The sequence below is a fragment of the Piliocolobus tephrosceles genome, chromosome 19 (genome assembly GCF_002776525.5).
Source record: "Piliocolobus tephrosceles isolate RC106 chromosome 19, ASM277652v3, whole genome shotgun sequence".
NCBI lineage: Eukaryota > Metazoa > Chordata > Mammalia > Primates > Cercopithecidae > Piliocolobus > Piliocolobus tephrosceles.
The window spans coordinates 35,290,302-35,313,752 of record NC_045452.1 but is presented as its reverse complement, the minus strand read 5'-3'; the positions used below and the strand labels follow the sequence as shown (position 1 = coordinate 35,313,752).

Genomic DNA, 23,451 nt, shown 5'->3' with positions numbered 1-23,451 from the left:
GCTGGTCTCAAACTCCTGACCTCAGGTGATCTGCCTGCCTCAGCCTCTCAAAGTTCTGGGATTATAGGTGTGAGCCATCACGCCCAGCTTTTTAGACTTTAAAAACGTGCTGTCAGTAGTTATTTTCCCATCATTATTTATTATTATTTTTATGAGATGGACTCTCGGTCCTTCACCCAGGCTGGAGTGCAGTGGCGTATTCTTGACTCACTGCAACCTCTGCCTCCCAGGTCCAAGTGATTCTTTTACCTCAGCCTCCCAGTAGCTGAGGTTACAGGTGCCCCCCACCACGCCTGGTTCATTTTTGTATTTTTAGTAGGGATGTGTTTTCAGCATGTTGACCAGGCTGGTCTCAAACTCCTGACGTCAGGCGATCTCCGAAAGTGCTGGAATTACAGGCATGAACCACGGCGCCCGGCCTGCCTCATTATTTCTTATTTTGTATGTTTGTGCTTTCTCTTTTTCTTCCTTGATTGGATTAGCTAGTTTGATTTTTTTTTTTCCCCTCCAGAGAACCAGGATTTTAATGTATTCATCTGATTTACCGTTAGTCTGTTTTCTACTCAGTTTCTACTTTCATTTTTATTATTTCCTTCTTTTTGTTTTTTCATGGTTTACATTGTTCATTTTCTAGTTTTTGGGAGTTTGAAATGCATTTATTTTCATTCTTAAATTTTTATTGATATAGGTCTTTAAAGTTAGGAATTTTTCTCTGGTTACTACTTTAAATATATCCCATTGTTTTATCATTATTTTTCAGAAATTCTCTATTTTTGATTTGAATTTCCCCTTTCATTAAATAGTTGTTTAACAGAAAGCTTTTTAGTTTACAGGAAAAAAAGAGATAAAAAATGTTTTGTTCAGAAATTTCTAGCTTTATTGCATTGTGGTCAGAAAGTGTTTATATTTTTGCTTTATAAAACTTATTTTTAAAATTTTATGAATTTGACTATTGTGTGACCTAATAAATGATCAGGTTTTTTGGACATTTCGTGTGTGTTTGAGAAGGTATTTTCTGTTTCCAGATTATAATGTTAAATGTCCGTAAGACCTGTCTTACTGCTTGTGTTGTTTAGGTCATTTATATTTTAAATTTTGTCCATTTGACCTATCTTTAACTGAGAGTGGTTTGGTAAAGTCTTCTGTTAGTGTTAAATTTTGTCCATTTGACCTGTCTTTAACTGATAGTGGTATGGTAAAGTCTTCTGTTAGTGGTGTGTTTCTGTTTCTCTTGCATCTCCTGTAGTTTCTGTTTTGTGTAGGTGGTTGATGTATTATTTGGTACTTAGGTGTCTAAAACTTACAATTTTTATGGAGTGACATATGTCATTTACAGAATGGCTTCTGGGTAGTGTATCTTGCTTAGGGAGGCCTTGTGTATCTGAAGGGAACTGATTTTCTGTATTTTCTTTTAATAATTTTGTAATTTATGTCTTATATTGGGACCTGTATAACTTCAAATTATTTATATATAGTTAGGAGCTGTGGGGGTTGAGGGTCTAATTTTACCGTCTCAATGCATAGCAAATTGGCCTAACATCGTTTCATAATAGTGTGTCTTTTCTCCGCTTACTGGGAATGTCACCTTTATTTTACACCAACATCCTGTGTGCACGATATTCTAGACACTTCGGTTCTATTGATCATTGTCTATCCTGTGCTAGAATCAGACTTTTAATTATTATGCTTTTTTTTTTTTTTTTTTTTTGAGATGGAGTCTTGCCCTTTTCCCAGGCTGGAGTGCAGTGGCTCGATCTTGGCTCACTGCAGCCTTTACCTCCGGGGTTCAAGCGATTCTTCTGTCCCAGTCTCCCGAGTAGCTGGGACTACAGGCGCCCGCCACCACCCCCAGCTAATTTTTATATTATTAGTGGAGATGGCATTTCACCATATTGGCCAGGCTGGTCTCAAACTCCTGACCTCGTGATCCACCCGCCTTGGCATCCCGAAGTGCTGGGATTGCAGGCCCAAGCCACCACTCCCGGCCTATTATACTTTTATAATATGTATCAATATCTTTCTTTTAAAATAAACCTTGTGGCTCTCTACATTTTCCCTTCCACATCTTGAGTGTCCACATTTATTTTCTGAAGATGGCTGTAGCAGCATACCCATCCCACATGCTCCTCTCTATGTGACAGTGACTTTCCTCTGTTGAAAGGCTGGGCCTGTGTTTCCTCCAGTTGAATCTGGGTGGGCCTCACCCAGACTCACAGTGTGGCAGAAGCAACACTGTGATACTCGAGAGGAAGTCATAAAAGAGAACGTGCCTTCTGCTGGATTCTCTCGGGATGCTTATTCTTAGATCCCAGCCGCCATGCTGTGAGGAAACCAAGCAGCCCCATGGGAAGGCCACTCGTAAGTGTTCAGCCTGCCCCAGGTGTTCAGCCTGCCCCAGCTGAGTCCCGCTGTGTGTTTTAGCTCCAGCCTCAACACGCCGCCGACACCAGGTGGAGCAGAGACCTTGGTCCCCAGCAAATCCTCTCGAGGTTGTATATCCATGAGCAAAAGAAAGCTTCACACCACTACAGCTTGGAGTGGCCTGTTACTTAGCAGTAGATAACTGGAATATCAGTTGAAAAAGAGAAGGGGGTGGCATTTTGATTGGGATTGCCTTGAATATTACTCATTTGAGAATAATTTTAATCATGAGTCTTCTTGAATCAGGAAATGTGGTATGTATGTTTTTCCATTCTTTATGACTTTTTTCTGCCCTTATTTTTCATAAAAGTTTTACATTTTTATTGTTAGCTTTAGCTTTTGTGGCCATTTTGAATGAGACTTTTTTTCCTTAAAATCACATTCTAATAGAGAGCCTTTTTTCTAAATCTTGATTATCATCTATTTAAAAAAAGGAGTAAGTTGATAGTAGTTAGGATTTTAGATTTAAAAGTAAAACTCTTTGTTATGTTGAGTAGGTGCTTTAGGATTTATAGAGTACATCTGTAACTTACCATAATTTTTCCTTCAAGTAATATTAATTATATTACTTGATGCATGATAGAAGAGCTTTGTATCATTGACTTCTGTTTTCTCCCTCCCAGCCTTTGTTATTGTCGTGATACATTTTCTATATATGTTAAAACCCCCTAGTACATTGTTACTGTTTTTGCCTTAAGCAGTCAGTTATGCCGTGGAGAGATTAAAGTAGAAAAATGTCTTTTTTTTTTTTTTTTGAGACGGAGTTTCGCTGTGTTGCCCAGGCTGGAGTGCAGTGGTGCCATCTCAGCTCACTGCAACCTCTGCCTCTTGGGTTCAATTGATTCACCTGCCTCAGCCTCCCAAGTGGCTGGGATTACAGGCATCCACCACCACGCCCGTCTAATTTTTTGTATTTTTAGTAGAGATGGGGTTTCTGCCATGTTGGCCAGGCCGTTCTCGAACTCCTGACCGCAGGTGAACCTCCCGCCTGGGACTCCCTAAAGTGCTGGGATTACAGTTGTGAGCCACTGTGCATATTTACCCACCCAGTTTCCATTTCCATCGCTGTCTCTTCCTTTTCTTTAAAATCTTTTTATTTTTTTTTTTTTTTGAGACTGAATCTCATTCTCTTGCCTAGGCTGGAGTGCAATGGCATGATCTCGGCTCACTGCAAGCTCCACCTCCTGGGTTCAGGCGATTCTTCTGCCTCAGCCTCCAGCCTCCTGAGTAGCTGGGATTATAGGTGCCCACCATCATGCCCAGCTAATTTTTTTTGTATTTTTAGTAGAGATGGGGTTTAACCGTGTTGGCCAGGCTGGTCTCTAACTCCTGACCTTGTGATTCACCCACCTCGGCCTCCCAAAGTGCTGAGATTACAGGTGTGAGCCACCACGCCTGGCCAAGATTTTTTTCTTTATTTTGGTTTTTAACAGTTTGATTATGGTATGCTTTGGTGTAGATTTCTTCATATTTCTTGTGCTTGGGGTTTGAGGGTTTATTTATTTATTTTTTCTTTTTTGTGGGGGTGGATATGACCTTTATTGAGCTTATCCACCGGAGTGGAAATAATGTCTGTACAAAACCAGATGTTTGTTACTATAACTTCTGCGTCACAATTAAAATCCGAGCAGTTTTTTAAAAACAGTCAACTCAGTCAAAACCCACTGTTTCAGAATCAATAGCTTGTTTGAAGCCACAGTAACACTTAAATATGGTTAAGACTTGAATGCAGAAATTTGGTTAGTTGGAAAGCTAATTAAACTTCTAACTTGCTCAGATAGAGTTGCAGAAAGGTAAAATTGTCTTTTTCACAGAGATACAGTCCACTGGAATCACCAACACTGGACAGCTGGTAGAGTATTTAGAGTCCTGACAAACAAGAAATCCAGGCATCCTTTAGACAGTCTGCTGTTGTCCTTTCTTCCCAGTCAGAGATTTCTGGGGTGTGAGTGACCACCACCAGCAATTGTAGCCTTGACAAGAGAATCCAATTCCTCATCTCAATGAATAGCAACTTGCAAGTGACGAGGGGTAATACACTTTACCTTTAAGTCTGTTTTTTTTTTTTTGAGATTGAGTTTCCCTCTTGTTGCCCAGGCTGTAGTGCAGTGGCACAATCTCGGCTCACTGCAACCTCTGCCTCCCAGGTTCAAGCGATTCTCCTTCTTCAACCTCCCGAGTAGCTGGGATTATAGGCATGTGCCACCACATCCGGTTAACTTTGTATTTTTAGTAACACAGGGTTTCTCCATATTGGTCAGGCTGGTCTTGAACTCCCAACCTCAGGTGATGCTCCTGCCTTAGCCTCCCAAAGTGCTGGGATTACAGGCGTGAGCCACTGCGCCCAGCCACCTTTAAGTCTTTTGATGCATTTCCTGCCAGTTCAAGCCCCTCTGCGGCGAGGTACTCCAGCATGACTGCGTTGTACACAGTGGCAGTCGTGCCCACACGTCCATGACTGGCCATCCTAGATTTCAGGTGTCGATGAATATGGCCCACTGGGAACTGCAAGACGGCTCTGCGAGCGGGAAACCGCCTTTGTCTTGGCCTTTCCACAGTCCTTTCCCGCCTTACTGCCAGCCAATTCGAATTCTGCTGAAGCTCAAGCAAGCAAGGCAGAGAAAGGACTGATCAGACCCACGGCAAGATCCCACCACCTACTCCTTCGTCTCACCGTGATTCAAACTGCCTGGGGTTTATAGTTTTGATCCAATTTAGAACATTTTTCTTTTTTTTTTTTTTTTTGAGACAGGGTGTTACTCTGTCACCCAGGCTGGAATGCAGTGACTCCATCTTGTCTCACCATAACCTCTGCCTCCTGGGTTCAAGCGATTCTTGTGCCTCATCCTCCCATGTAGCTCAAAGTATAGGTGTGAGCCACCATACCTGGCTAATTTTTGTATTTTTAGTAAAAATAGGGTTTTGCTGTGTTGACCAGGCTGGTCTCAAACTCCTGGCCTTAAGTGATTGGGATTACAGGCATGAGCCACCGCACGTGGCCTGATGTAGAACATTTTTCGTCATTGTTTCCTCAGATTGTTTTTCTGTTGCTCTGTCTTCTGGGGATTCTATGTATGTATGTATGTATGTGTATATATATATATGTGTATAAATGCTACCTGAAGTTCCATAACTCACTGATAATCCGTTGGTATTTTTTGTAGCCCTTTTTCCTGGCGTTTCACTTGGGTAATTGCTGCTGCTCTGTCTTCATGTTAACCTTTTCTTCTGCAGTGTCTAATCAGCTCTCATTCCACTTAGTATATTTTTCATTTTAGATGTTGAGGTTTTCATCTCTAAAAGTTCCATATGGGTCTTTTCCTTAGTTAAGTATCTTCCATGTGTCTGCTTCACTTCAGTCCACTACCTTCTTCAACATATGAAATAACTAAATGACAGTAGTTACTGTAACTCTTTTAATTGCTTTCTGTGTCATTACTGGGGCTATTTCTATTGATTGATTTTTTCTTTTGAGTATAGCTTTATGATTTGATAGGTCTGGAGCAGTGATCAGTCCAGGACAAATTATTCCTCACAGCCGAGGCAAGATGGTCTTGAGTTCCTCTGGTTTTCCAGACTGGCCTGTGGGGACAGCCCTGTTCCCTGCCCTGTGTGACTGCCAAGCATGGATGCCTCTGATCGTGTCTGCGGGTTCTGTTCCAGCGATGGGTGGTTCCTGCACGCACTTACTCGTCAGTTCCCTGTGGAATACTCGAGGGCCCTGTGCTGGTCTACAGGACTCGTTGTGTCCCTCTCCTCTCCCAACACAGCCCTGGGAAGTCAGCTCTAGCTGTCTCGATCTCCCTGGCCTTGGCTCTGTGTCCTCAGCTCAGGGAGTCTGCCAGCTTCCCCTCTGTAACCCGTGCCCTCCCCACCCTCTGGTCGGCACCCTGGGGGCTTGTTTCCCATCTCTAAGGGTTGAGGGGAGAAATCATTGTCCTTTGTTCCTTGGGGTCCATGGTCTTGAAAACCATTGATTCATGTTTCTTGGTTTTTGGTGGTTTTTGTTTTTGTTTTTGTTTTTTGAGACAGAGTCTTGCTCTGTCACCGAGGCTGGAGTGCAGTAGTGAGATCTCAGCTCACTGCAGCCTCCACCTCCTGGGTTCAAGCAGTTCTCCTGCCTCAGCCTCCCAAGTAGCTGGGATTACAGGTGCACACTACCACGCCCAGCTAATTTTTGCATGTTTAGTAGAGATGGGGTTTCACCATGTTGGCCAAGCTGGTCTCGAACTCCTGACCTCAAGTGATCTGCCTGCTTCAGCCTCCCAAAGTGCTGGGATTACAGGCGTGAGCCACCGTGCCCACCCTGTTTTTTTTTTTTTGGTTGGTTCAGGCGCTAGTGTAAATCCAGTCCTTGTCACTTCATCTTGGCTAGAAGCAGTTCACTCATTGATTTCCAGTTTTTGATGGAGTGTAATCTATTACTATCATAGTATTAATAATTAATATCATTGATGTGCAGATTGTTCTGAATTTGGCTTCTGTACTGATGTACTGAGAATGTACTGATTCTTTGAGTACTCTCTGGGCTCATCTCCTCCTTTTGCTTCATCTCGGGGCTCAGCCCTGGCTCGTTCCAGTGGGAAATTGTATTTAGAAGTCAGGACCTGGAGCTAGGGGAGAGCTTTGCCGGTGAGCTCTCGGCACGGCTAGAGAACACGTGTGTACACCCACACGTGTACGTGCACACGTTTACATTTGTCTTTCGTGGGTAGCTGCTTGTGTATGTACATACATACATGTACACTCGTGAGCGCATTCGAGTCTGGCACTGCAAGGGTGATCCTGGTTTCCTCCCATCTGTGTTTGTAGCTCTGTTTTTCACATGGAGGAGCTGGGTGCTGGTTCTCCTCTGTGTTTCTGATGGGAGTAATCCCTCTGTGAATGACCATCCTTCTGTCACTGCTGCTCTGCTCCCACAGGTGGATGGCCGTTCCCGCACTTACCTGGCACTGTGCCTGGCACAGACTTCCTCCTCACCTCACTTGATCTGCAATACCCTTGTGAGGGCATCCCTGTCTGGGGGATGCCCTTTGTGCCCTGTTTGGCCCCTGTACCCTTATACCCTTATTCCACTGTGCCAGCCCCAGAATCCTTCATCATCTCACTTGGGGCTCACATCTTGTTCTGTACTTCCCTCTTCTGCCACCTGGACACCCTCCTCACTGCTGAGCTCTGGTACCTGGGGCGGCCTGCTGTGCCCTGCCCCTGGCTGCTGCCTCTGTCGTGGAGCTGGAGCCTTCCCCTCTGGCTTGGCTCTTGGGTCCTGCATGTGTCCCCCCTACTGCTCATGGGTTTTCCTGTAGTGACTTTGTTTTCTTTCTTTCTTTCTTTTTTTTTTTTTTTTTGAGATAGAGTCTTGCCCTGTTGCCCAGGCTGGAGTGCAGTGGCATGATCTGGGCTCACTGCAAGCTCCACCTCCCAGTTTCAAACAATTCTCCTGCCTCAGCCTCCCGGGTAGCTGGGACTATAGGTGCCCGCCACCACGCATGGCTGTTTTTGTATTTTTAGTAGAGACGGGGTTTCACTGTTTGGCCATACTTGGACTTTGTTTTCTTTAAAGACCCTTAGCTTCACTGGCTCCACTGGTCCTCTTCAGAGTCACAGTTGTTTTTATCACATCGTTTTATTTGCTCGCTGGGATGAGTGATAGGCTGGATCTTGCCAACCCGTTTGCCCCAGAATTATGTGGAACTTCTCTGTACTCCCTCTATCCTGCCTCGTGCTCTGTGAGCTTTCTTCTGGAGAGTTCCTGCAAATTGACTGAGCAGATCTGCTCTAGTGTCCCCTCGGGATGTGGCAGCCCCTGCCCGGTGTGGACAACCTGGAGCCAGGACTCCTTCTGGGGTGGGGGTGGGGAGGAGTCCAGGTAAAGGGCTCCTGGTGGCCTTGTAAGGGGCAGAGAGTGGATGGCTCACCTGTGACGTGTGGATGGGGGCAGCCGGGTGCTGTGTGTCTCTTCTTGGCAGTCACAGGCTCTGGTCCCTCCTAGCCTTTGGTTTTGCTCCCGGCATGGCATGGCGCTTTGGGGCTTCCAGCAGAGTGGTTCACCAGTGCTGTAAAATCTGTGCTCCGAGTCCCAGGAGCTGCTGTGCTATGTAAAATGTGCACTAGATAATTAAGTTACTGTCGGATATTTATTTGCAGAAAATTGAGTTTACCAGATGGTTTTAACCTCAGTTTTCAAAGTAAGAGATCTTTTCAGATTGTACAATATTTGTAATTTAAATCAGGACGTAGCAGGTTTTAAAATCAGGATACAAATGAGAAGTACTGCCTTTTGGAACTTTCTATTTAGTTAATTAAACCAAAAGAGAGGCTGATGACAAAATTTAGGATTTAAGATTTTTTTTGGAGATGGAGTCTTGCTCTGTCGCCCAGGCTGCAGTGCAGTGGTGCAATCTCAGCTCATTACAACCTCTGCCTCAGCCTCCTGAGTAGCTGGGACTACAGGTGCACACTGCCACGCCCTGCTAGTCTTTCCATCTTTAGTAGAGACGGGGTTTCACCGTGTTGCCCAGGCTGCTCTTGAACTCCTGAGCTCAGGCAATCTGCGCACCGTGGCCTCCCAAAGTGCTAGGATTACAGGTGTGAGCCACCGTGCCCAGCCAGAATTTAAGATTTAACTCACTTGTGGATACTCTGATTGGCTTCTCTCTGCCTGTTATTCAAGAGTGACTTGAAAGTCCAGAGGAATTAGGGCAGGATAGTGAGGAACTAGCAAAAGAGGAGGACGTAGCGATTTAGATGGTAGCTGTGAGTTACTGTTTGCAGATACTTTCAGTGCCTAACTTGGAAATGAATTAAGTATCTTGGTTTTAGATTTTCTAAATCTAAATGGAGTTGGACTCTTCTGAGAAGATTTATGGAATAGAAGGGCAAGGATAAGTGATACCAGGCAAAGTGTTTTCCTGGTTCTTTATGGAAGAGAACCAAGCTGAAGGCCTTGGCATGTATGTGGGAAGGGCCCTTTCTCTGGCAGGCTCATGCTTGGGCGTCTGCTTGAGAAGCAGGATTGATTTCTGGGGTGGCGCAGTTCCCTGCCGCCTGTCAGGGAGTAGAGCAACATTGCGGAAGCTGCGGGTCGCCTTCTGTCTGGGACCTCACAGCTGTAGCTGCTTGCCTCTGACATGGCCTTTGCAGACTTCCGGTTGGGGTGGTTCCCGGGGTACAGAGCTCAGAGGCTGTGTTAGAAGCTGGCAGGAGGCTGGCCTGGGGTTCCCGTGGGCAGTTTGGGCTGTACCATGACTCTTGCCAGGAGACCAAGGCGCGGCCCACAGCAGGATGGCCGTCATGTCGTGCTTGGGTCCAGAGCCGGTGGCCACAGTGGACCTGAGTTTTAAAGCCCTAACTTGCCTAACAGACAGTATTGCTGTGGGCAGCTCACTCACCCTCTGACTCTCAGTCTCTTCATCTGGATCACTGGGACACTCACATCCCTTGGGGTTGTGAGAAGTGGGGATCGTGCATGGCCGTGTGTGGCACTGAGTCCGACAGAGCACGCCTGCAGGCTTGCTGGGCCACTGGGCTTTTTATTCCATTTAAGTCCCGAGCCTGTCCCGATGCTTCAAAACATTGCGGCCATTGCAGGCTGTTATGACGCATATTTTGCTGTATAAACTAAAGGACTTCAGTTAACCTGCTTTCACAGTGACTTGTTTGTTTTTAGGATACTGAAGTGTATAAAGCTACAGTGAAAGATGACCTCACCAAGTGGCAGAATGTTCTGAAGGCTCACAGCTCTGTGGACTGGTTAATAGTGATAGTTGAAAATGATGCCAAGAAAAAAAATAAAACCAACATCCTTCCCCGAACCTCTATTGTGGACAAAATAAGAAATGATTTTTGTAATAAACAGAGTGACAGGTAAGTGTATCTTTAATTTTACCTCATTTGGTTAATACTTGACATGATATGGATTGCTGGCTTCCTGGGTAGTAATAACTATTTACTCAGCAATCTCGAGTGAGCGTCCATGGGGTGCTGTCAAGGAGACCTGGTGCCTGTCCTTGTGGTGTTCCTGTTCAGGCAGGCAAAGAACTCTAAGCAGCCATCTCCCGAGTGTGCTGCCTGGGAGAGCAGGTCTTGGACCCATGGTCCTGGGAGGCCTCTTGGTGGGTCCTTTCTGAAGAGTGACAGCAGCAACTCTTGCAGTTCTTCTCTAGAACAAGGGTCCTTAAAGGTTTTTTTTTTTTGAAATGATGGCACCTGTGTTTTTTTCTTTACCTTAACACCTACTGAGAAGTTCCTAAGAGCGCAAGTTGTAAAATGCTGACCTAACCCCTTCAGAAACTGTGAAAGGGAATCCTGAAACTTTGGCGGTTAATAGATTTTATGGGCTTTCTCCGCCTTGCCCTGCTCTCTCTCCTGGGGTAGGTCGCTCCCTTTCTCTTCAGTGATGCCGTTGCCAGCTGAGCCAGCCAGCATGTTAACTCCTCAGTAGCTGATGGTCTTTATCTCGTAGTTCAGCACTGGAACTCACCAGGGCCTGGGGATTCAGCGGCGAACCTGGACCCTGCCCTGGTCCAGCAGGTCGTGATAGCCATGGTCACCATGCTTATGGTGGCGAGGGTTCAGATGGAGGACTCCAGAGTACTGTGAGAGCCTACAGCTGCGCACCTGGCCTTCTCTGGGGCCAACGGAGGCTCAGTGAGAAAGCAGAGATGGGCTGAGAAATAAAGGATGCGCAGGTGGTATGGGCTGAGAAATAAAGGATGCGCGGGGAGTATGGACTGAGAAATAAAGGATGCGCGGGGGTATGGGCTGAGAAATAAAGGATGCGCGGTAGGGGGGATAAGGGAGGAGGAGCAGGGGCAGGTGGTGCGAGTGCAGCCTGTAGCCCCAAACAGATGGGGCCCCGCACTGTTCTGTCATGTGACTCTCCATGCCTCAGTGGTAGTTCTTCAGCGGGAGGAGCTATGGGTGGGTGCCTTTTTCATGTTCCACACAGTACTGGATACATAGTAATGTTCAGACTTGCTTTTTTTTTGGTTTGATTTAAATAATTAGGTAGTTGAGCTTATGGTTTATCTTAGAGAAGTTTCATTCAATTTGGACTTACGGAAACTTCTTTGTAAGGTGTGTTACTTATAAATTAGTTAACCAAAAGGAATCAGCTTAGCATTTAAGAAGATGCTACATGATTGAATGTCCGTGCCCTCTATGTGGTTCAAGTACTGACATTTTTTGTTCTGAAAAAGAGAGTAGACAGCCATGAAGCCTGGCAGGAGGAGCCGTGTGTTCTGTAGCCCAACGGGAGTGTGGGCCAGCGCTGACGGGGAGACCACTGAGGCAGGGCGAGGAATCAAAACCAAGTGGCCTGGGAGGTTTTTCTTAGTATCACAAAAGAAATCATATTTTTTTGGGATTATATTAAGTAAACACATTGGTGTTAATGAGGTCTGTTAGTCTTAACTTGTGAAATGTTCAAATTGTATAATTTTCTCAAAGTACCTGTTGATTACTTTTAAGTCTGTGTTTATAATCTTTATCTAATTTCCAATAATATGTTTTTACTGAGCCTATTTAAAACTAACTTTTTAATGACTGTTTTTTATACATGAAATGTAATTTACTAAAATTTTCAACATTTCATCTTCAGTAGGTTTAAATATACTTTCTACCGTTTGGTTTTTATTAATTTGCAAAGCCACTTCTTAACAAATCTATTTTTTTAAATGTAAAGAGTTTGGTGAGATTTTCATAAATTTGAATTTAATAGAGTCTGTATTGACAATTGTTTTGTTTTTTTACTTTTTTTTTGACAATTGTTTTATTATGCAGTATAATTTCTGGCCTTTGAAAATATTGTAACACTTGACCCTTAAGTGGCTTACTGTTTTTTTTAACATTAGACTGGTGTTTAATTTTGATTATGCACACTACATGCTCATTGTAGAATTATTAGAAAAAGGTAATGAGCAAAAAGAAAATGCATATTAACTCTTAGCATTTTGGTATGTATCTTCTCAGACTTTTTTTCTTTATGCATGCATAATACGTGTGTGTATTTTAAGTTAATATAATGTGTGTTGTTTATACTTGCTTTTTTCACTCAATATATGGTAAAGATTTTCCACAAACAATAAATGTATTTCCAGACTCTCGGTGTTAGTGAGTGGATAATATTCCGTAGTATTAACGTGCCATAAGTTATTTATACATTCCGCTGCTGGGCTTAGGTTATTGCTTGCTTATTGTTATAAACAGCAATATTGTGAACACTTTTCTAGCTCAAATGTTGTGAACATCCTTAATTATTTCAGGATACCTTCCCTAAAGGAAAATTGCTTGGTAACAGATTTTGCGCATTTTTCGGGCTTTTGCTGAGTACGAGGCTGGTGGAGACAAGGGTTGACTTGTGATGGTGACTTGCTGAGGCTGCAGCCGGGAGCCCCTTGTTCCACATGTGCCTCCAGCCCCTGCAGTCTGTGTGTCTGGTGGGATCGCACCACTCTCCAACTTGGCCCCACCATCCCTGACTTCATTCGTTTGTTTTGGGCTCTCCTTTTCTGAGTACGACTTAGGCTTGATGTGAACTTCTGAAGCATAGTTCTTTTTTACCTTAAAAAAAATGGGTGGTGATGTAGAACAGGATCTACTAGAGACCGGACATATCATGACTGTGTATCTGATTGATCTCTGGAAACAGTTACTGTTTTGGTGGTTGGCACTTGTTGAGTTTCTGTTTCCATTCACCCCTGTAGGTGCACAGGAGAATTCGCGTCAGGTCGGGAATAAATGTGGGTAATTCTAATCCTTGAGAATGCCTGAAGAATGAACTACCAAGCTTATAGGTTCCAGCAAGCTCCTACTGTGGATAAATACACCTTAGTTCTCTGGGGGACCTTTGGAGTGAACGGTTCTGGCCCCTTTGTCTTTGAGGGAGGAAAGTCTGCAGGGGGGTGGGTTGAATGGATTTGTAGCCAGCCACCAAGTTGTAAGTTTTCTTCTTGGTTGTGGTTGTTCACATGGTGGAACATGTAGAGTGTATTCTGCTTCACTGATGTATAATTCCATGAATTGAGCCATGCCTCCACAGGATCTGCTGGGGCATGGAGAAAAGGAACTTAGAGTCAGTTCATTTTGCTACTTTTTGGTAATTCAAGTAAAAGATTTACTAAGGAGAACTGGTGAAGCTCATAGAATCAATGTGTTAAAATTATTTCTGAGTTCAGATTTATGCATTATCTTCCTAGATTAATTACTATTACCAAGGCTAAAGAAATTTGCCATTTCCAGCCTATCAAATACATTGCCTCATCCAAATCTGTTGGGAACTTTGTGTAATTTTGTGTGTTTGACCTTTTTACATCATGGGTTCAGCCACTTTGTAATTAAACTCTTCTGGCCTATATGTTAAGCCATGTTCTAAGCCTTTATTTGTTGAATTGTTTATTAACCCTCCCCTTCAAGAGCTCACAGGCTAGTGGGAGGCATAGAGGTACGGAGAAGGGGTGTGTTTTCCTGTGAGGCCCGCAGCTTAGCAGCAGTGTGGGCAGAGCGGTTGGGATGGTGATGGGGGGAGGTTTGTGAAGATGCCACGCCTGGGTGGAAGAAATGTGCTCATGAAGAGAGGAGAGCGGGAGAAGGAGAAGGTCAGCAGGCTTGAGCTGGGCAGCAGAGGAATAAAGTGAGACATCATGGTGCTCGTGTGCTGTGCTGAGAAACCTAAATTTATCCTGTCGGTCCCAAGGAACCAAAATGGATTTTGAAGGAGGCAGGGAACTGAGTGAGGCGTGATCACATTATTTTACAGCAAACTCAGAGCTGGGTCTTTGGCTCAGGGCTCATGTAAATCCCTTTCCCCCTTTCCGGTTGTTTCTATAGCACACTCTTTCTTTGAATTTCTGTAGAACTTACTGCTCATGTTCAGGACCAGTTTATGATGAAGCCTTTTCCTAACCTGGTTTCTTACCGCCTGCCTCATGTTTTTGACTGTTTAAAGAAGGAAGAAGCCAGATGCGGTGGCTCATGCCTATAATCCCAGCACTTTGAGAGGCCGAGGCAGGAGGATTGTTTAAGCCCAGGAGTTCAAGACCAACCTGGGCAACATAGCAAGACCTCATCTTTACAAAAAAATACAAAAATTAGCCAGGCATGGTGGTGTGTGCCTGTGATCCCAGCTACTGGGGAGGATCACTGGAGTCCGGGAGGTGGACGTTGTAGTGAGCCAAGATTGTGCCACTGTACTCCAGCCGGGCCACAGAGCAAAACTCTGTCTAAAAAAAAAAAAAAAGAGGGAGGAGGACGGGATGAAAGTGCCACTCAGGACAATGGCAGCTGCTGAGCCGTGGCGCTGTGCGTGGAGGGTCTTTCCCAGAGAGTCTGTTCATGTCTTTGCAGGTGTGTTGTGCTCTCCGACCCCTTGAAGGACTCTTCTCGAACTCAGGAATCCTGGAATGCCTTCCTGACCAAACTCAGGACATTGCTTCTTATGTCTTTTACCAAAAACCTAGGCAAGTTTGAGGATGACATGAGAACCTTGAGGGAGAAGAGGACTGAGCCAGGCTGGAGCTTTTGTGAATATTTCATGGTTCAGGTACTTGACTCATTACAGAACTAGACAGTTCCCTTCTCTCCCTCCCTCCCTGTGTCCTCCCTCTTCCCTCCTTTCTTTCTAAGTAAGGCACCTCTCGTGGTAATCTCATTGGCAGAGTTTTTAAAAACAAAAAACCTGGATTATCTTTAGGACAGAAAGTCAGGAAGTGCATGGAAGCAGATGGGGCATGAATAGGACACGCACTGTCCCGTGGAGCATCCAGGGGTCAAAGCTGGAAGAGTTTCAGCAACAGAATAAATAAGGATAGAGTCAGGGTTTAACCCATGGAATAAAATTAATATCCTTGAGTCTGTGTCGATAGAAAGCAATCATCGGTTAAATAAATAAATGGAGGAGAAGGGTCAACTCTACCATACAGAAGAATTCCGCTTAAACGCCGAAGGAAAGAAAAACAGAAAATCACTTTTAAACCAATGTCCCAGCAAGAACTGTTGGAGGCAGGATTACTGATGGATGTCCAGGGTGGTGGGCAAAGGCCTGAGAAGAGGTGGGCTTGCACAGTGTCACGGTGGCCCCCCAAGATGTCTGTCAGCTACCGAGGGAGCAGTAGCCACTCCACAGTGGGGAAACCAGGTACATACCGCCTGAAGGAAATGATAAGGCTGCTTACGCCTGTGAGAAGTTGTGTCCATCTCATGAAATCCTTATAAGATGTGCTGAGGAATACTTAGCATCTTTTCTCTGTAAAAAATGATCATCTCACGGCAGTCACGGAACATATCAAATGAACCCAAGTAGAGGGACATTAGACAACGTAGCACTCTTCAAGGGTGCCACGGCAGTGAAAGACAGACTGAGAAACTGACAGACTGCAGGAGCTGAAGGAAGCAGCAACTCCGGCCTAGTTGGGGATCAAGGGTGGGGTCTTGGAGCAGAAACAACTACCTCAGTGGACAAACCACTGAAATTCCAGTGGGGCTATTTAGTTAATAGTATTATACTTAGGTTAATTTTCTGGTTGTGACAGTTGTACCACAGTCGTGTAAGACGGCAGTGTTCAGGAAGCTGAGTGAGGGCTATATGGAAACTAGATCCTTTTTTTTCCCTCAATATTTCTGTAAGTCTAAGTTCAGAATTTAAAATGAGTAAGGAAGGAAATTCTGACACACACTGCAACATGGATGGAGCTAGAGGACATGATGCTGAGTGAAATAAGGCACAAAGACACATAGGGACAGACTGTGTCTGCTTCTGTGAGGTCCTCGAGTGCTCAGGTTCGGAGACAAGGTGGAATGGGGGGTGCCAGGGGCTGGCGGAGGGAGAATGGGAGTGAGTGTTTAATAGGACAGAGGTTCCGTTTGGGAAGATGAGAAAGTTTGGAATATTGGTTGCACAACAGTGTGTGTGCATTTAACACTACTGAGCTGTACTCTTCTCTCTCTCTCTCTCTTTTTTTTTATGACGGAGTCTTGCTCTGTCACCAAGGGCTGGCGTGTAGTAGTGCGATCTCGGCTCACTGCAACCTCCACCTCCCAGGTTTAAGCGATTCTCCTGCCTCAGCCTCCTGAGTAGCTGGGATTATGGGTCCGCGCCACCATGTCCAGCAAATTTTTGTATTTTTAGTAGAGATGGGGTTTTGCCTTATTGCCCAGGCTGATCTCAAACTCCTGGCCTCAAGTGATCCGCCCGCCTCGGCCTCCCAAACTGCTGGAATTACAAGCGTGAGCCACTGCGCCTGGCCTGAGCTGTACTCTTAAAAATGGTTAAGATGGTCAGTTTTATATTACATACATTTTAATCACAATTTAAAAGAAAAACATTAGAGTGCTCAGTCTTGAAAATACTTCACAAAGAAAATGAAGTTCAATGTAACTTCGCAGTTTCTCTTGCAAAACACAGCCCGCCACTGTTTTCAGGGGAAACAGGATACAAAGGGGCGCTCTCAGTTCTCACCTAGTGAGTGGGACCTGGGTGGGCCCTTTGGGGTCTGGGAATAATGTCCACAAATACATGGGGTGGAACTGGATTCCAAAGACCTGACCATGTCGGGAGGTTTATGTGCGTGCACATCCTTCTGGCCTTTACTTTTTAATGTGCAGTAATGGAGATCGGAAAGCAGTCACTTGTCGCCGTCTCTTTTCATTTTCTCATTTGATAAAGGTTACTGAGCACGAACAGGGCCAGGCCCTCCTTGATGCTGGGACGCCGTCACTATACGGTTCTTGTGAGCTTGTGTGACAGTGGAGGAGACACAGGAAAGGAAGTGATGCAGATGCTAGGGCGAGAGAGAGACACGAGGCAGAGATGGTGTGGGGTGCTGCGCAGGGGCAGGAGGAGGAAAGGCCTCACTGGGCTGGGGACTTAGCCAGAGCTGAAGGAGGTTGGACAGCAAGCCATGTGGATGTGTAGAGGAAGAGGAAGTGTTCCAGGCCACGGAGGGGGGCAGTGCACAGGCCCCGAGGCAGCTCCCTGCCGTGCACACGTGAGCAGCAGTGAGATGGCCTTGGTGGTGGAGCTGAGTGAGGCCAGAGGGGTGGTGCTGGGGTACATAGATTTTGCAGGGCCTGGGGATGCCTTGGAAGGACTTAGGAGTCTCTTGAATGTGATGAGCAGTCGCTGACTGAAATGGGGAAGACGGTAGGTGGAGCACTTTGTGGGAAAGGTTTGGGGTTCAGGGTTCCATGTGTAAGCCTGAGCTGTCTGTTAGGTGTCCATGCAAGCGTGCTGTGCATGCCATTGGAGCCAGAGTCGGGTCTGAGCTGGAGCCCTAAATGTGTGTGGTTTTGCTGTGTAGATAGGCTCAATCTTGGAGAGGGAATAGTGAGTGTAGACAGGGAAGTCCAAGGGCTGAGCCCTGGGGCCTCCAGCAGAGATCCTGGGGGAACAAGAGGAACCAGCCGTCTGACCAGAGGGAGCCAGAATGAGGGGTGAGGGGAGCAGGTGGCTGGGTCCTGGACAGCAGGAAACATCCCAAGGACAAGGGGTGGCCGGTTATATCCGGTGCTGCCAGTAGGTCGGGGGGGTTCAGGAGTGACCTTGGCCTTTTCTAGCTTCTTGTGCGTGCGTGAGTTTTGACATGTGTGGTCCTCACACTGATTTTTACTCAGTGGAGTGTAGGCGTTGTTCATAGTGCTGCATGCCTTTCTCTGTTGTAATTTTTAATGGCTGCATACTGTTTTTTCAATATATTGATTTATGTTTTTGTTTTTTTTAAAAACGTATCTTGGGCGAATAGGAGGAGCTTGCCTTTGTTTTCGAGATGCTGCAGCAGTTCGAGGACGCCCTGGTGCAGTATGACGAGCTGGACGCCCTCTTCTCTCAGTATGTGGTCAACTTCGGGGCCGGGGGTGAGTAGTGGCACTTCAGGAACGCATGCTTTTCTTAGTGTGGCTTTCTCCACTTGCAGATAGTCTTGAAGCAGCCATATATTTACCTCATGAGTACACATGTTTTGCTGTTGTCTTTATACACATTGTATCAGATATATTCTCATGATTCCTAGAGGAAATGAAATGAGAATTAAGAGTTAGTCATTTTCACTTTTAGAAGAATCTTAAGTAACAAAAGTAATAAAAACAAACAAACAGTTTTCCAAGTATAAAATGTCCTGTCCACAACTCAGTGGCCTGCTGGTGATGCTTCGATTCTGTGCCTCGTTAGTCAGAGTGGACGTCCCTTTCCCTTCCATCCAGCGGTTGTCTTTAGAATGCTCCAGTGCTCATTGCTGTGAGCTTATGTAACACCCTTGGGTGTTCATCTTTCTTTTGCACTTTTAAACAGTATCTTAAGCTCTTTTACAATTAAAGAATTAGCACAGTGAAACCATACACAAAGAGAAACGTTGGTTACTGTCCTCAGTGTTTTTCGCTGATGCTTATTTTGATGAAAGTGATATCATGTTACGTAGCTGTTTCTCTGTCGCTCCTTTTTCTTACTCAGAGCCCGTCGTGGGTGTCTCTCCAGGTTAACAGGTGGGGTTTGGAGCTGTTTTTCTTTGAGTTGGTATATTCCTGGCTCGATTCTACAACCTGGTGTTGGACATTGGGTTCTTTTCTGCTTCTTGCCACCCCAAGCAGTGCTGTAGTGGGCATCTTTGCCAGGTTCCTTTTTGAGAACCCTTGTCACCATGTGTGAAGGGAGGAGTGATTTCAAGGAGCCCCGGCGTCAGCTGGAGAACCTGGAGGGAGGTGAAGTGTGGGGACGGTCAGCTCTAGCTGTGGGCGCTGTCCTCACTCTGGAAATCATCAGTGGCGCCAGTGGCTACCGGCTCGTAGTGAAGATCAGGTCTGATCTCAGTCTCCTGAGATGCCAGTGTAGACAGACATAGAACCAAAGCAAAGTGTTTACTCAGGAAAAAAACAGAAGAGGTAAAACTCTATTTCTTATATTTTATGCAGGTGTGAGCCACCATGCCCGGTCTTAGGTGCCCATATTATACATACATATCTATTATTTATTTTTGAGACAGTGTCTCACTCTGTCCCGCAGGCTGGAGGGCAGTGGTGCAATCTTGGCCCACTGCAACCTCTGCCTCCTGGGTTCAAGCGATTTTCGTGCCTCAGCCTCCTGAGTAGCTGGGATTACAGGCACACGCCACCATGCCTGGTTAATTTTTATATTTTTAGTAGAAACGGGGTTTCACCGTGTTGGCCAGGCCAGTCTCGAACTCCTGGTCTCAAATGATCCTCTTGCCTCGGCCTCCCAAAGTGCTGGGATTACAGTTGTGAGCCACCATGTCCAGTCTATACATACATACATACATACATACACACACACACACACACACAATTATTATTATTATTTTTTAGATGGAGTCTCACTTTGTTGCCAGGCTGGAGTGCAGTGGTGTGATCTCGGCTCACTGCAACGTCCTCCTCCTGGGTTCAGGCGATTCTCTTGCCTCAGACTCCCGAGTAGCTGGGACTGCAGGCACGCACTACCACGCCCAGCTAATTTTTTAATTTTTAATAGAGACAGGGTTTCACCATGTTGGCCAGGATGGTCTCGATCTCCTTATCTCATGACTCGCCTGCCTCGGCCTCCCGAAGTGCTGGGATTACAGGTGTGAACCGCCGCACCCGGCCTGTATTTTTAAAATATCTTACATTTTTAAAAAAAATAGATTTATTTAGCAAAAAATGTTTAAATTTAATAAAGAAATGGCAATAACTGGTACATCCATTAGTTGAAAAAATTAAAATATTTTCACTGAGCACCAGATAGTTCTCAGTCTTTTCGTGGAGAACTCCTTTGAAAGAATGTCTAGAACTTAATCTGTTTATTTAGGTTTTTTTTTTTTTTTTTTTTTTTTTTGAGACGGAGTCTCACTCTGCCGCCCAGGCTGGAGTGCTGTGGCCGGATCTCAGCTCACTGCAAGCTCCGCCTCCCGGGTTTACGCCATTCTCCTGCCTTAGCCTCCTATAGTCGCCCGCCACCTCGCCCGGCTAATTTTTTGTATTTTTTAGTAGAGACGGAGTTTCACCATGTTAGCCTGGATGGTCTCGATCTCCTGACCTTGTGATCCACCCATCTCGGCCTCCCAAAGTGCTGGGATTACAGGCTTGAGCCACCGTGCCCAGCCTTATTTAGGTTTTTAATCAAGAAATCTAAAACTGCCAATCACAGTTTCAAATTGCCATGAGATGACCATGTTAACAACCTTGAGGTCATATCATATGAGCTTGTAAAAGCTGTGTTTAAGCTATGTATTCTAACTGAGGGCATTTGTTAGCCTCAGGCAGGCTGGTAATCACAGGTCCATGTGCCTGTGATGCCATATCCACAACACTGAGTAATAAGTGTCATTTGTAAGATAAAGACCATATGGTCCCTGGCAGCAGAATAGGTGCTGGGCAGCTTCAGGGACCAGGCATCTGAATGGATGTCAGTGCCTGTGGGACGGGAGGGGCCTTCAAGGCTGAAATATCTGACATACTTCTTATATTTCACCTAATTTATTTGTTTTTTTCTCTCAGTTTTAAAATATGGGGCAATTTAAAATCCAAAAGTAAGCCTGGACGAAGTTTTGTTGCTGAATAAGATGGTTCGTTTTTGTTCTTTCATTCAACAAATACTTACTGAGGGACCACCGTGTGCCAGGCACTGTTCTAAATACAGGGAGGAATAAAACAAAATCCCTTTTTTAATGGTGGTTACATGAAGGGGAAACAGGCGCAGAAAAGTAAATCTGTCACTTGCCGTCGTAGTAGTAAGTTTGGGCTGTAGAAAGGGGCTCCGGTGAGGGATGGGGCAGTATGTGCTGTTGGAGCTTAGATAGGGCACTGGAGTGGCCTCTCTCAGGGGGATGGCACTGGCACCAGAGGCCTGACTGAAATGTGGGAGTGCCCCATGAGAATCCTGGTGGGAGGGGAGCCTAACCAAGGGAACTGCTGGTGCAGGGCTGGGCTGGCGGGTCCGCACCACACTGCTGTGTGCTCCAGTAGCCCTGAGGATGCTGGTGCAGGGCTGGGCTGGCGGGTCTCCACCACACTGCCTTGTGCTCCAATAGCCCTGAGGATGCTGGTGCAGGGCTGGGCTGGCGGGTCTGCACCACACTGCCGTGTGCTCCAATAGCCCTGAGGATGGATACTGGTGCAGGGGCCGGGGTGGGCCAGCACCACACTGCCGTGTGCTCCAGCAGCTCTGAGGATGCTGGTTCGGGGTCTGGGCTGGCAGGTCCGCGCCACACTGCTGTGTGCTCCCCGGCTCTGAGGAGAAGCTCCCGTCAGTGAAGGGAGCGTTTAACCATGTCAGGATGCCATGTGGGAATGAACTGGTTATGACACCTCTCTGTTGGAGTGAGAAAAATAGATGCAAAGGTTTTTTCAATAATGATTGATGGACTTGTTTTATACATTGTTATGCCTATTTTAAGATGATATTTGAGTCTCAGGGGTATAAGTAAACCTCTGGGAGCCTTGCTGAAGTTTGTGACACACAGCCGTTCTTTTTTCTCCTGTGCTGCTACCCAGTCCTCCCTGTCCCTTCCTCTAGGAGCTTGACTCAGGGAGGCGACGTGGTTGAGTTAGGGGGATAAGGAAGGAATATGTAGTCTAAGGAAGACCAAAAGCACCAGGATGGTCAGAGCAGGCAGCACTCCAGCCCGCAGGTGAAGATAAGGAAGCCCAGCCCCCTGCAGCCCAAGACTGGAGCCCTCCCTCGGTCTGAGACAGAGCCTGAGCTCCCCTAGCCATGTAGCCTGTCGGTCTCTGGGCGGCTTCGCGACCTGTTCCGCTCCCGCCCGTGACTTTCTGGGCATGGTAGGGTGGCGTGCCTTGTTGCCTGGGTCACGGTACCCTCATCTCGGCTGTCAGTGCTAGGAGCCGAATGGGTGCGCATCACTGGACCACAGGGGGTGGGCAGTGTTCTTAGCACAACTGGTTCTGAAGCTGCCTGTTTGCTCACCATCCTCAGCCTGAGCAGGAAGCTCAGGAAGGTGAAGTACCTGCAATCAGCACCTTTCATGATGTGTGTTTGTTTAGATGGTGCCAACTGGCTGACTTTTTTCTGCCAGCCAGTGAAGAGCTGGAACGGATTGATCCTCCGAAAGCCCATAGATATGGAGAAGCGGGAATCGATCCAGAGGCGAGAAGCCACGCTGTTAGATCTGCGCAGTTACCTGTTCTCTCGCCAGTGCACCTTGCTGCTCTTCCTGCAGAGGCCGTGGGAGGTGGCCCAGCGCGCCCTAGAGCTGCTGCACAACTGTGTGCAGGAACTGAAGCTCCTAGAAGTGAGTTGGCTCTTTTCCCAGTTTACCCATTTCTTGATTGTTCCAGGAGAAATCTCTGAACCTTGAGGTTCCAGGCATTGAACTGTTTGCACTTAAGAAAGAGTTTTCTTTTCTGAATGTCTTTTATTTTCAGTATATTATTTGCTTAGTTACTTTTTACATTGATTAATTGCTCAAAAGTAGAACTCTGTTCTCAACATGGTGAGGTTTGTGCCGGTCCAGAGCAAGCCTCTTAGATGAGCTTCTCAGTGGAGCTCACTGGCTGACTGCGGCCTGCGCTACTGCGTGAGCCATCTCCACGGGGAAGCCTCACTCACCTGGGGGACCCGCAGGTAGACATTTATTTTATTTCAGACATTTATTTCATGTAGACGTTTATGTTATTTTTCTTTTCAGATAAATAGTTTTGCACATGGCCATGCAGGTAGCAATGTGAGTGACACACAGTAGGCTGTGCCCCATTGATTAGTAGTACGAAACTTCATGGAAGATATGTCATAAGTGTGTGTGTGTGTGCGCGTGCGCACTTATTGGGTGTGTGAATGTAGTTAGTAAAACATTTGCCTTTAGAGATAAATTCACCCAAGCACTAAACTCTTACTGTCCGTAGAACCATGGACATTCTAGTGAGGTGGAAGGACTGTAGAGACTGTATCTAGTCTGGTGATTCTTGTTTCAGGGTTCTCTTTATCCAGAATAATTCACACACACACACGAAATGATACTTACGACTTGAGGATTTGTGTACACCCCTGCCACCCATCCCCTGGTTAAGGTCTCCTGAGTGAGTGGTCTGATG

The 23,451-nt window shown here is 45.9% G+C and overlaps 1 protein-coding gene and 1 pseudogene across 12 annotated transcripts in view; one reads left to right on the top strand and one right to left on the bottom strand.

Moving 5' to 3' along the window:
- TRAPPC10 (trafficking protein particle complex 10) overlaps positions 1–23,451 on the top strand; it is a 97,403-nt gene that overhangs the window by 28,162 nt on the left and 45,790 nt on the right. For 3 of the 12 annotated variants that reach the window (XM_023192381.3, XM_023192398.2, XM_023192391.2), the window contains exons 4-7: positions 10,091–10,287; positions 14,767–14,962; positions 18,159–18,270; positions 22,405–22,652. In XM_023192381.3, the coding sequence (XP_023048149.2) occupies positions 10,091–10,287; positions 14,767–14,962; positions 18,159–18,270; positions 22,405–22,652 (753 nt within the window). Of the gene's footprint in view, positions 1–10,090; positions 10,288–13,940; positions 14,054–14,766; positions 14,963–17,000; positions 17,561–18,158; positions 18,271–22,404; positions 22,653–23,451 lie in introns of those variants that run through there. The other 9 variants (XM_026447471.2, XM_023192408.2, XM_023192426.2 and 6 more) reach the window with 9 other exon arrangements.
- Positions 4,318–9,716, bottom strand: LOC111527048 (annotated as a pseudogene).